The sequence below is a fragment of the Ictalurus furcatus genome, chromosome 4 (genome assembly GCF_023375685.1).
Source record: "Ictalurus furcatus strain D&B chromosome 4, Billie_1.0, whole genome shotgun sequence".
NCBI classification, from domain to species: Eukaryota; Metazoa; Chordata; class Actinopteri; order Siluriformes; family Ictaluridae; genus Ictalurus; species Ictalurus furcatus.
The window spans coordinates 15,537,914-15,552,031 of NC_071258.1; the positions used below are offsets into that span (position 1 = coordinate 15,537,914).

The window sequence follows — 14,118 nt, forward strand, 5'->3', positions numbered from 1 at the left end:
TATAATGAGTGGAAAACACTGGCTCTGTTCCAGCAGGTCATGGTTCTGGTACCAGCTGGTTTTATGGGCACTATAGTGGATTATTATAAAATGTAATAACTGTTTGACCTGTGTGTTAAAGTCTAAGTTGCCAAGAAGTTTAAATTACACTAGACTTATTTGTAATGAGCAATCTGTACTCCCTTCCAGGTGTATGACATCCCCCCATCTGTGAGTAAGGACGTTCCAGATGCGCTCATCAAGGAGGAGACCTACGATGTCCCACCTCATTTTGCCAAAATGAAGAATCCAAGTCTAAATGCAGCCAATCCTGAACCACCGATACCTGAAGATGTGTACGATGTGCCACCCCCTCAGCTAGCTAGCAAACCACAGGCTGAGGCGCAGGAGATCTATGACATCCCCAGCAGCCTGCACCAGGGTGACGTCTATGACTTCCCACGTGAGCGCCCACCAGTTGCTGAGGAATCAGGTGACTACGTCTATGATGTACCACCACAGGTGGTACGTGATGCAGCGGGTGCTACTACAGAGGAACTGACAGTGAGCTTCAAGCGCTTATCTGCTTCCAGCACAGGCAGCACACGCAGTAACTTGTCCACTTCATCCCTGGACACAGTGCCAGTGCGGGACAGCACAGTACCAAGCCGCCTGCTTTCCCTAGACCTTGAGCAGGCCATGGAGCGGCTGTCACGCCTGCAGCAGGCTGTGGATACCTCAGCTTCAATGCTCATGTCCTTTGTCAGCGGTGATTGGAGGAGCCCTGCCCAAATGGATGCCAATTTGCCCGCCATTCGACGGGCATCTGAATGCTTACGAACATCAGTCAAGGAGCTACTGGAATTTTCTCGTGGTGCTGTGGTCAATGCTGCCCAGGCCACTGACCGTACACTGCAGGCCAAGCTCAGCAAGCAGGTGCAGAAGATGGATGAGGCCTTCCAAGGTCTGCTCAAGCACAGTCAGGCGCTGGACGCCCTGAGCTGGGCTCCTGCTGCTCTCCCAGCACCAGCTGCCAACAGTGGTGGGGACGACCTGGACCGGCTGGTCATGTGTGCCCGTGCTGTGCCCGATGACACCAAGCAGCTAGCGTCCTTCCTGCATGGCAATGCGACGTTGCTCTTCAGACGGACGAACAGGCAACAGCAACAGACCTCAGATATGTTGGGCCAGTTGAGCAGCAACAGCTCTAATGTCTCAGCCTATCAGACAGGCACACCCGACAGGACCAACATCCAGTCACGTCCCCTGCCCTCGCCACCCAAATTCACAGCCGAAGAGGAGCCTCCTGAGCGGCCTTATGAAACCACAGAAGAAGGCTGGATGGAGGACTACGACTATGTACATTTACAGGTACAGGAGGCAAATCAGTCTAGACCTTTGATTTTTACCATCACCAGTAAATAAATACGAATAATATGGCAACCCAAGGACCCCACTATTTGATGCCTTATTACCACTGCAGTTATACACTATTTTCTGTAACCCATTTAACTTTGAACATCACCAGTAAATAAATTAATCAAACTACTGCAACATATTTGAATATATGGTGCAGATGTCACAATTGAACAAGCCAAGCCTGACATGACCATAACAAGGTTGTCTTGCTTAACCCACTCTAACACATTTAATAATTCGTTAATAACACCTAACGTATCACTTAATAAGAGATAGAGTTCAATTTGCCAAATCTGGGGAAAGGCTAGAGAAAAGACTAGTGCTGTGGGGTTTTTTGGTCATACGTTCCTTAGGCTGTAATTGTAACTGACTTCAAGTCACAGTGTGAACCCAGGGTTGCAGGTGGCTTCTCACATGACTGCACTGCTGTCAGAATAAGCAATGGCCTCCGTGTCCTCCCTCATGTGGGCTCCACACCTAATCCCCTAGTGTAGTGTTTAAGGTGCCATCATCAATCACTCCTGACCATGTTCTGGCCTGTTTTCTCTTTATAGTCCAAATACACCTTCTCTTATTCCAGCTGCATGGACTTTACTTTGTGGTACCTTTTTTTCAGACACTACTGCAGACATTTCTCAACCAAAGAGCTTTTTCTTGATATGTGCCAACCACTATAGTGGCAAACAATGGCGTTTCAGATATTGCAAATGGAAAATGACTTTGTCCGCTTAACCCACACTGCCTCCTTGTGGCTATAATAGAAATGACATATGCCAAAATAAGTGCAAACTAAATTGTTTTACCTACACGAGTTTAAGTAGGCATGTCAGGGCAGAAAAAACACGAAACTGCAAACTGTGAAAATTATATACAAAATGTATTTTAGGAGGGTTTCTTCACTGATGAAATATAACCATAATGGATTTGTTGTCTTTTAGGGTAAGGAAGAGTTTGAGAAGAACCAGCGACAGCTGCTGGAGAAAGGCAGCATCACTAGACACAATAAGACCCAGCTGGAGCAGCAACAGGTCAATCACTAACTACATGGCTATGTGAATGCTAATATATATATATATATATATATATATATATATATATATATATATATATATATATATATATATATATGTGTGTGTGTGTGTGTGTGTGTGTGTGTATATATCTATATATATATATATATATATATATATATATATATATATATATATATATATATATATATATCAGTCTGTATAATGTATTAATGTATCAATTAGCAAATGATGGTGTAATGTTGAGGAAGCAGATATGGCAAAAATGAAATGTGATATGTGAGAGTGGAGAGTGCTAATCTAAATGCATCAATACACCATGTCATTTAATCAGACTTATAGTACATAAAATTAAAATGCATTGCAAGTAACACCAGTGTTAACATGATTAGCAGTGATGCATCAATACAGTACTGAGTTCTGGTACCAAGGCTGGTCAAAAATGCTGGGTTGGTTACAGATCAAATGGGAAATATGATGTACAGTACAGTATTGACCTGCATAAATAAGTTCTGCATGGCTGACTGAAAATGGAATTAATGTATTGTACATTTTCCCTTTATTATTGTTTGCCACCAAATAAATAAGTACTGAATGGCCATTTGATTGAAGACAAAAGAATGGTCTCTGACTTTTGCAAAGTATTGTATCTTATGTTAAATGACACAACATAGCGCTTGCATGTGAGTATGTTGCCATAATGTCTGTGATGTTTTGTATAACTTAGAATCAGAAACTTGCAGACACTCGATCTCAGTCAGGAATGTCAGTATTAAATCAGTACAACACAATACTTTGATATTTGAGTTTTGATATTAGTATTGTATTAAAAACAGGAATAAAATAATGATTTTCTTTCCTTTGCATCCATCCTTGTAGCTCAAGCAGTTTGAGAGGCTGGAGCAGGAAGTCAGCCGGCCAATCAATAATGACATCTCCGGCTGGACCCCGCCCCCACACTACCCACCGCCATCGCGCAGCAAACTGTGTGCAGGTGACCGGCAGCTGCTGCTATTCTACTCAGAGCAGTGTGAGGCCAACATCACCACACTGACCAATGCCATCGATGCTTTCTATTCGTCCATCAACAACAATCAGCCGCCGAAGATCTTTGTCGCCCACAGCAAGTTCGTCATCCTCAGTGCCCATAAGCTTGTCTTCATTGGAGATACAGTTTCACGCCAGGCCAAATCCCCTGAGGTGCGGAGCAGGGTGGCACAGCACAGCAACACGCTCTGTGAAAAGCTGAAAGACATTGTAGTTAGCACCAAGACTGCTGCCCTACAGTACCCATCTCCAGGGGCAGCACGGGACATGACAGAGAGGGTCCGCGAGCTGTCTGGCTGTACCCAGCAATTCCGCATGGCCCTCAATCACCTACTCTCCATGTGAAAACAAACATGGGAGCTTATAGAGACACTGAGATCACACGTGCATGGAGTCCCACTTACTTATCCCATGTCCATGCTTTGTGCTTTCTATCCACAACACCGCCAGACCCCCAACCCCCACCCCCCCCCCCCCCCCCGGGAAAAAAAGACTATACACACTATCAGTGAATAGTGACATGGGTTGTAAATGAATTTATGTAAATATATAAGTTTCTGTAAGAAGATGGGGAAGTACTGGGGCAACAAGAAAGGATGAACTGTATAATTTTTTGAACAAGAGGAGAAAAAACAACTGAAAATTTGTTTTTAGTCATTATTCACTATTATTATTGTTATAATGTAATTATTGCCCTGATTGATTATAATAATTGTCATCATTCTTATTACTATTGATGAGATATTAAGGGTGTCTAGAATTTTAAATGTGTATGTAGAAGTACTTAATGCCATTTTTCATCAGTGATGAGGATTTTTAATAAATTTGTATGTTAGCATGAGGGAAGTGATGGCAGCAGACATGCAGCGCTTTGTCCTTTTAATCAACGGGGCTGATTCAGGGTGGGAGCAATGCATTATGGTGAACTGTCTGGCAGACTGTACACATAGACTGCCAAAATGAGGGAAAGGTAATTCAATTTGCTAAAATATTCTAATGAAACAGTTTGGATTTGGAAAACAATGCTTATAAAACATGTGGGGAAAGAGTAGATCTTTATAACTGTTAAGTAGTTTCATTCCCAACATGCTTGTTATTCCTTTCAGTAGGTTTGCTCACATTTCTCCCACTCCGGTCATAGTCTGCATTTTTGAACAGGTTTCTGTGACTTGCTGTGCACTGTTCCAGATTTTTCCTATGTTCTAGATAAGGCTTTGTATCTAGCAGCATGCCAAAGCCGTTCTCCATTGCAGTGCTATACCCTGCTGGACAGGGTAATATTAGCCAAGGGGTTCCGTTTAATAACTGAAAAAGATTTTTCCTTTAGGCACATTCCTGACCATCAATGTATTTTAATCATTATGGCAGGTCTGTTCCTATGAGTAGGCTCTTTTTCTTTTAATAGCTCAATAAAAATGTTTAACCACCTCATAGTGTATTAAAATAGTACATTTTATTGAACCCCTAAAGCTCAGCTAAGAGTAAGTCTCTTTCACTATACTGTAATATGGCAACAACTATGTTGTGTTTTCACTCACCTTTTGCGAAATGTTTTTCACTGGAGGGCAATGTTGAGAAGAAATCCATCTGCCTCAAATGTTTTCTTGGCTTTTTAACACCCTATTGGTTGTATTTTGAATATCAGAATATGTCAGCAGAAATAAGTTGGTGAACATGTTTATACATTTAAGTACTACATGTTGTGCATATAGTCAGAATCCCTATTCAGTTAGAAAAAAAGGAGCACAGTGAAAATAAATATTGACTTGGTATTTGTTGTAATGTTATTTCATTCTCAAATCTGTGTTTAAGGGTTTGGAATATCTCTGCGATGTTAAAAAAAAAACAAAAAACCATACTGTAAATTGCATAACTGGAAAATATATGTTTAATATATTTTCATTAAAAAAATTGATCAAGTCAATCTGATCTCTGTCTAACTCAACTTGTTCACAAGGTATGGGAATATTGTTACATAACAAAATAGCATTAAAAAAAAAAGGCTTAGTTTGAAAGTTACTTATTAAAGTATAACCATGCTGCTTTCTGTATCTTACTTTCATTTATTTTAGTTCCTAGGGCCTAGTTGACCCACAAGCCTCATAAAAGTAATATTTGCAGATGGTGGGTGTCAGACTGAACCTCCTACTGGTTAAGATGCTCTCTTTGAATATTATATCTATGAGTTAAGTTTCCTATGCTTTATGATATATGACCTAGCCTACAGTTCTGAGCTTCTCTTAACTCCTAGGTGTGATATTAAAGACTACACACAGTTAATGAAGAGAAGATGCTTAGGCAATTCTTCACTACTGCTACTACTGGCAGTAGATTAAACTGGGACTCTTACTGCCAAGGCGGTTAGGTTTAGTTGACTGCTAGTCACTCTTAGTGTACTTATTGTTGCCCAGGCAGACAGACAACTTTTTTGAAGGCTTTTGTAGCTTTTTTGTAGATGCATTTTTGTTGAACAATTCTTGTAAACGAGTAAAGCAAATTTATTTGGCAGCCACAAAACAAATCAAATATTGTAGTAATATAGTACCTCTTTCATTTTAATTTAAAACACTGCTGTGCTTGGAAAACAATGGAAATTAAGCATTTTCAGGGGCCAAGCAAACTCGGTGAGCCGCACATTCATGTATGCGCTACAATTGTTGCATAAGCGATCACAGAAAAGCAGAGCCATAACTATAGGCAAAGGGTTCCAAGAATGATTTGTAGTTTCATGCATTTGCCAGCACATTATTGGAAAACAGTTTTGAATATCAGAGTTCCTTTGATAATTTTGCTTAGACAGGGCTTCTTTTGATTGTGTCTTATATTGTTTTGCACAATTAAAAATATAAACAAAATATATAAGAATACAAATATACAGTTTTTACCAGTAAGTGGCACGGTCGCAAAATGTGTTGCATAGTCTCAGGGCAAAGTCCTGAAGGTGCCTACCTAGATTTGCGTCATTGTGCAAGGTGGTTGCTGAGATATAGCCTCACTTCCTGTTTGGTGGCTTCGCTGTCAGATTCGTTGGCCATTACAGACAAACCATTCGGAGTATTCAAAATTCTTTTAATAACTTTTGTGAGGCTGATGACATGCCAAATTTGGTGATGTGATTGGACAAAATTTGTAGGAGTAGTAAAAAAGCAAAATCCAAAAGTTTTTTAAAAAATTCAAAATTGACGTCATAGGGTGCGTTGAATTCGTCTGGACCCAGGGAATTTTTTACACATGGTTCAAAAGTTATGACCATAAACATACTTCCCAATTAGGCCCAAATTTGACCTTACCCACATTCGGTGCTTGGCCCCCTAATAAGTTTTAGGTAGTGGTGGTCAGGAAATAGAAGGTGAGCACCAAAAATGCCTTAAGAAGACACAACAATGTTTAATAATAACAATGTTTAATAATTAAAATATTAGATATACAGATTTTTAAAATATTTTTTATAGTTTTTCTATATGTGTCCTTTGTGAAGTTGTTGCTGCTGTTGTTTTTTAATCAGAAACTTCAAATCAGGAACTTAAAATCTTCCCCAAATGGTGTTGCACAGCATTGCACTACTACCAGTCTTGTAAAATACTCGAGTAATTGTTCTTCCTTGGAAGTATAATTTGGAGGTAGTTCAATATTATTACTTCAGAAATGGCATATTTGTATTTCTACTTATTATTTACTTATTATTTTTACTAAATATATTTCCAAGAAAAAATAATTACTTACATTCTTCTCCTTACATTAATATTTACACCTACACGATACTCATTACAAATCTTGAAGATCTTACAGTGGTGCTTCAAATTTTCAAGTGGTGCTTGAAAGGTGCTTGAAAGTTTCTATATTTCTGAATAAATATGACTTAAACATCATCAGATAATTACACAGATGAGTCCTGAAAGTAGACACAGAGAACCCAATTAAACAAATGAGACAAAAATACTACTTGGTCATTTATTTACTGAAGAAAATGATCCAATATTACACATCTGTGAGTGACAAAAGATTTTTAACCTTTGCTTTCAGTATCTGGTGTGACCCCCTTGTACAGCAATAACTGTAAACAAACATGTCCAGTAACTGTTGATCAGTCTCGCACATCGGCTTGGAGGAATTTTAGCCCGTTTTAGAACAGCTTCAGCTCTAGGATGTTGGCGGGTTTTCTTACTTCAACTGCTTGCTTCAGATCCTTCCACAACATTTCTATTGGATTAAGGTCAGAACTTTGACTTGGCCATTCCAAAACATTAACTTTATTATTCTTTAACCATTCTTTGGTAAAACAACTTGTGTGCTTAGGGTCACTGTCTTGCTGCATGACCCACTTTCTCTTGAGATTCAGTTCATGGACAGATGTCCTGATATTTTCCTTCAGAATTCACTGGTATAATTCAGAATTCATTGTTCCAACAATGATGGCAAGTCATCCTGTCCCAGATGCAGCAAAACAGGCCCAAACCATGATACTGAAAGAAAAAAAAAACCACAGATACCACTACTATGTTTCACAGATGGTATAAGGTTCTTATGCTGGATTGCAGTGTTTTCCTTTCTCCAAACATAACGCTATTCATTTAAATAAAAAAGTTCTACTGTATTTTGGTCTCATCGGTCCACAAAACATTTTTCCAATAGGCTTCTGGCTTGTCCACGTGATCTTTAGCAAACTGCAGATGGGCAGCAATGTTCTTTTTGGAGAGCAGTGGCTTTCTTCTTGCAACCCTGCCATGCACACCATTGTTGTTTATTGTTCTCTTGGTGGTGGACTCATGAACATTAAAGTGCACCTATTACAGTTTTGAAACGTGCCTAATTTTGTTTCAGAGGTCTCAGACAATAGATTTACATGCATCCAAGGTCAAAAAATACTTTAATGTGCTCATAATTTAAACTGCAGCATTACCTTTTTCCCCTTAGTGTCAAAAATGACCCGTTAAATGATCTGTTCTAAAGGATTCATTCTAAACTCCTCCTTTCAGAGAGATTACTTTGCTCTGATTGGTCAGATGTCCCAGTCTGTTGTGACAGGTCTACCAAGCAGCCAAAGAAGACCAGAGGCGTGCCTTTTTTTTTTTTTTTTTTTTTTTTTTTACAAACCTATGTAGGTTTGTGTAGGAAGTAAGTCTGGAATTACTAACGACTCATTTCAGCTGTTCAGAATCGATTCCTTCTTTTAGGAGTCAATAACCCGGTTTGTCTTGCACTTTATTTTTGAAACTTTGCACACATTTTTACATTACATTACACAAACAGCTCTATAACACTACATGAAAGGTAATATTTGAAAAACCATAAAAGGTGCACTTTAATATTAGCCAATTGAGAAAGGCCTTTAGTTAGTTAGAAGTTACCCTGGGCTCCTTTGTGACCTTGCAGACTATTACATGTCTTGCTCTTGGAGTGCTCTTTGTTGGGTGACCACTCTTGGGGAGGGTAACAACGGTTTTGAATTTCCTCCATTTATACAAAAGCTGTCTGATTGTTGATTGGTGGAGTCCAAACTCTTTAGAGATGGTTTTGTAACCTTTTCCAGCCAGATAAGCTTCAACAACTTTTTTTCTGAGGTCCTCAGAAACCTCCTTTGTTCATGCCATTATACACTTCCACAAACTTATGTTCTGAAGATCAGACTTTGATAGATTTCTGATTTTTGTTCTCTTGTGTGAAAAACTGCTAATGTTTTTAGGTCATATTCATGCAGATATATAGAAAATTCTTAAGGGTTCACAAACGTTCAAGCACCACTGTATCTCTTGGTGATGCCTCATATGATGTTATACTGTACATCAACTGAATGAGATCCTGCAAAAAAAAATGAATAAATAAAAATCTGCTGTGCCCTTTCATGCTACACAATGTAATTATTGCTGTAGCTATCAGTATGCATTTGAATATGGATAAGACACTGGTCTGCAATGTGGAACTTGAGGATCACCACCCTTGGCCCTACCTCAGTAAAATATTTCAATATGCTGGAGTAATCAAAGACATAAATTTAGGTGACCCCATTGCTGTAGTAGATATGAATTGTTATCATGGAAAAATCATCATTTACTTTGAAAAAGCATGTCAAAGTCATTAAGTTTTGCTAATTTGCTAACATTAACTGGCTATATTTGTCTAGGTTATACTGTGTTTTTTTTTTATTGATTCTTGCGGCTAATGCAATTAGCTAGGGAGCAATCAAATTCTAGCTAATGGTACATATTGCTTACTTACAGGATTTTTTATATTGTATTCAAGCTTGAGGTTAATAATTAATTAGCACCCTCTTTTCTGTATCAGGATGACTGGAGGCCAGGATGGATTCCTCCATCCCTTTTTCATTTTATGTTGGAACTGTGGAAATCTAAATTCAGCTAGGTCACTGTAATACACTTTATGGCCAAAAGAATGTGGACACCCCTCCTGATTATTAAGTTCATAAAGTCAAGCACATCTCCATAGACAAACATTGGCAGTGGAATGGGTCATACTGAAGAACTCAGTTACTTTAAATGTGCCCCGGTCAATTGTAAGTGATATTATTGTGAAATGGAAGGATCTAGGAACAGCAACAGCTCAATGAGGAGGTGGAAGACCACAGACTCACAGAACGGGGCTGCCGATTATAATGTAAAAATTGGCTATTCTCTGTTGTATCTCTCACTACAGAGTTGCAGACTGACACTGGAAGTAACATCAGCACAGGAACTGTGAATCAGAAGCTTCATGAAAAGCTTCAAGCAGCAGCTCACAGGCCTAAGATCATGATGTGAAATGCCAAGCATCACTGGAGTAGTGTAAAGCACACCAGCACTGCACTCTGAAGCAGTGGAAACATATTCTCTGAAAAATTACACTTCAATCACATCTCACAGCTTCATCCCAGTGAAGAAAATTGGAGATCCCATTCCAAAACCATGGGCATTAATGCAGAGTTGCCCCCCTCTTTGCTGCTATATCAGCATCCACTCTTCTGTGAATGCTTTCTACAAGATTTTGTAGGGTATCTGTGGGAATTTGTGCCCATTCAGTCAAAAGAGCATTTGGGTCAATGACATGCCATCTTCTTATTTTGTCCATCTGTGTTTTTTATTTAAAAAATATAACACACAAACTTCCTTGGTCAAATCTCCAAGGATCAAAGCTGGAGAATTGCAGAAGTTGTTGAGTCTTGGGGTCAAAAAGTTTAGTTTAGTTCATTGATTTATAAAGCCCATTTAAAACAACAGAAGTTGAAAGCAAAGTGCAAGAAATATAAAACAGAATTAAAACAAATTAAGCGTAAACAAAAACCAAAGATAAGACCAATGAAAGATTTAATATGTCTTTATTAAAACATAAAGAATCCAAATAAGTCTTCAAAGTGGATTTAAACACAGAAACAGAAGGGAAGAAACAGAAGATCTGATGTGGAGAGAAAGACTATTCCAAAGCCTAGGAGCATCCACTGAGAAAGCCCAGTCACCTTTAGGTTTAACACGTGAATGAGGAACTGAGAGCAGTAATTGACTGGATGATCGAAGGTGTCTTGAAGCAGTGTATGGGGTGAGAAGATCACAAATATACTGTGGAGCAAGTCTATGCAAAGCTTTAAAAGCAAAAAGCAAAATTTTTAAATCAACACGGAACTTGACCGGTAACCAGTGAAGAGAAGCGAGCACACGTGTAATGTGCTCACATTTTTTAGTGCCAATCAGTAATCTGGCTGCCGCATTTTGTACCAATTGCAAGTGATCAGCAGTTGTTCTGGCCAAACCCCGATAGAGCGAATTACAATAGTCCAACCTAGATGTTATAAACACATAAATAACAGTTTCGAGGTACTTCTTGGAGAGTATCATCTTGTTTTTAGCAATAGATCTTAACTGAAAGAAACTGCTTTATACCACAGCACTAATCTGCTTATCAAAGCACAGTATGGAGTCAAAAATGACACCAAGGTTTTTGACACAGTCGCGCAGATTAGAAAAGAGGGGACCAAGCTGACTGACAATGTCATAGGACAGAGCTGATGGGCGAAAGACGATTATTTTGATTTTGTCGTTGTTTAGCTGTAAAAAGTTCATGTCCATCCAGTGCTCAATGTCATACAGACAGTCAAACAAACTAGACACAGAGCAGGCCTCATTTTTCACAAGAAGATAAAGCTGAGTGTCATCGGCATAAAAATGATATGATAACTGGTGTCTCTCAATAATATGACCTAGAGGAAGCATATATAGAGAAAAGAGAAGAGGAGCCAAAATGGAACCCTGGCGAACACCATAGGGCATTTGAGCACAGAATGAGAAACACTTTCCTACATTAACAGAAAAAAATCTCTCCATGAGATAAGAGACAAACCACTCCAAAGGATATCATGATCTACTGTGTCAAATGCTGCTCTCAAATCAAGCAAGATTAAAATACAGCAAGAGCCTGAGTCAAGAATAAGTAAGATATCATTGGTAACCTTCAACAAAGCAGATTCAGCACTGTGAAGTTCCCTGAAATCGGACTGAAATGAATCAAAAATATTAAAAGCACTCAGGTACGAAGAAATCTGAGAATAGACAACTTTTTCCAAGACTTTTGAAATGAAAGATAGTTTGGAAATGGGTCTGTAGTTATTCATGACATGCTGATCAAGATGACTCTTTTTTAACAGCGGTTGTACTATAGCATGTTTAAAAGTGGCACGCACCAACCCATTGACTAGAGAGCTATTAATAATAGTGGTCATGATCGGACTCAAAGCAGGAAAAGCCTTTTTAAAAATATGGGAAATCAGAACATCAGAAGAGCGGAAAGAGGACTTCATACTGGAAACAATATCAGAAAGCTGGGAAGGAGACATTGGTTGAAAAAGCAAAAGAGAGCTCTGAGGCGATTCTAGAGGAGAAGAACTATGAGATATAACCTCAATTTTATAAGTAAAATGAGTTAAAAACTGATCACACAGGTCAGTAGCAATCTCAAATAGAACACTAGGAGAGGGATGTAGAAAGGCATTAATTGTACTAAAAAGGACCTTCAGCCTTTGTGCATTTTGTGCAATTAAATCAGACATGTATTTGACTGTGCCTCCTTAACAGTGCTCTGATACTACTGAAGACACTCCCTGAAGATTTTGTATGATATCTGAAGTTTGTCTTTCTTCCATCTGCACTCAGCGTGCCTACACTCCAGCCTGAGAGTGCGAGTCTAGTTGTTTAACTAGGGCTGAACTTTCTTCATCACCTTGGGTATTTGTAACTTCAAGGGGGCAATTGAGTCCAGGGTAGCAGTGCAGGTACTGTTAAAAAGATCAACCAATTCATCAGGATGGACACGAGAGGAGAGGGCTTTAACAACATTAGGGGTTTGGGTAGATAAATAGACATCATTAAATGACCTGGCAGTAGAGGAATTAAAACATCTAGAAAAATGTGGTGAATGATAAGATTATGGAGAGTACAAGCCAGCACAGAGTCAAAAACCATGATGACAATGATCAGAGATAGCAGTGTCACAAACTGCAAGATAAGTCACTGAAAAACCAAGTGAAAACACTAAGTCCAAGGTGTGGCCCTTCTGGTGAGTGGGTCCAGAAACAAATTGAACAAAGTTAAGTGAGTCCATGAGACAAAGAAACTCTTTGACCAAGGGTTTAGACTGGCAGCAGACACAGAAATTAAAGTCACCTAGAATCAGGAGTCTATCATAGTGTGACATCAGGGAGGCCAAAAATTCAGAAAATTCTCTAATGAAATCCTTATTGAAATGAGGTGGTCTGTAAACCAGGGTGCAAAGGAGGTAGTGAGACCAACCTTGAAGAGCTGCACCTCAAAGCTTGGAAAGATTTCAACAGGCACCAAAACTACAATCCAAAGTCACCTACATCACCACAAGTTGTTTGGAAGGGTTTCAAGAAAAAGCCTCTACTCTCATCCAAAAACAAAAGCTTCTTCAGTTTGCCAGATACTACTAGAACTTCAAATGGGATCGGGTTCTATGGTCAGATGAAATCAAAATTGAGCTTTTTGGCAATAAACACCATATGGAAAAGTACCTCATGTCCACAGTTAAATATGGTGGTGGCTCTTTAATGTTTTGGGGCTGTTTTTCTGCCACAGGACCTGGACATTCCTCACCATTCCTAGGACCTCCCCTTCTGTCCTCCCTCTGCCTGTCCACCCTCCAATCACAAACCGGCGCTTGTGCACGCCCCACCTCCACATACCCGCACCACCTGACTCAGGTCGGGGAGCCATCCGGCCGGGGAGCCATCCGGCCTGCTACTGATTCCCCTATCAGGTGTTGCATGTGCAGCGTGCAGCGTCTGGACGGAGCACTCTGTCCATGAGCTGCTGGAACATCGCAGGGGCCCCAAACAACCTAAAAGGAAGGGTCACGAATTGGTGTAACTGAAATGGAGTGAAGAAGGCACTGTTTTCAGGAGACATTGGAGTCAAGGGGATCTGCCAATATCCCATTGTTAAATTCAGTGTAGAATAAAAATGAGCTGTGCCTAAACGATCAAGCAGCTCATCAGTGCGAGGCATTGGGTACGCGTTGAATTTAGACACCTGTTGACTTTTCAAAATTCCACACAAAACCGGACCAAAATCACCAAGATGCTACAATCACTGTGGGACTCCTTGATTACTCCCATGTCGAGCATAGCCTTAAGTTCGTCCCA

At 39.6% G+C, this 14,118-nt stretch overlaps 1 protein-coding gene across 2 annotated transcripts in view; it reads left to right on the plus strand.

Moving 5' to 3' along the window:
• bcar1 (BCAR1 scaffold protein, Cas family member) overlaps positions 1-5,405 on the plus strand; it is an 85,799-nt gene extending 80,394 nt beyond the window's left edge. For both annotated transcript variants that reach the window (XM_053623177.1, XM_053623175.1), the window contains exons 5-7: positions 190-1,350; positions 2,337-2,426; positions 3,309-5,405. In XM_053623177.1, coding sequence (XP_053479152.1) covers positions 190-1,350; positions 2,337-2,426; positions 3,309-3,821 — 1,764 coding nt within the window. In that variant the 3' untranslated portion in view covers positions 3,822-5,405. The remainder of the gene's footprint in view (positions 1-189; positions 1,351-2,336; positions 2,427-3,308) is intronic.
• The last annotated feature ends 8,713 nt before the right edge of the window (positions 5,406-14,118 follow it).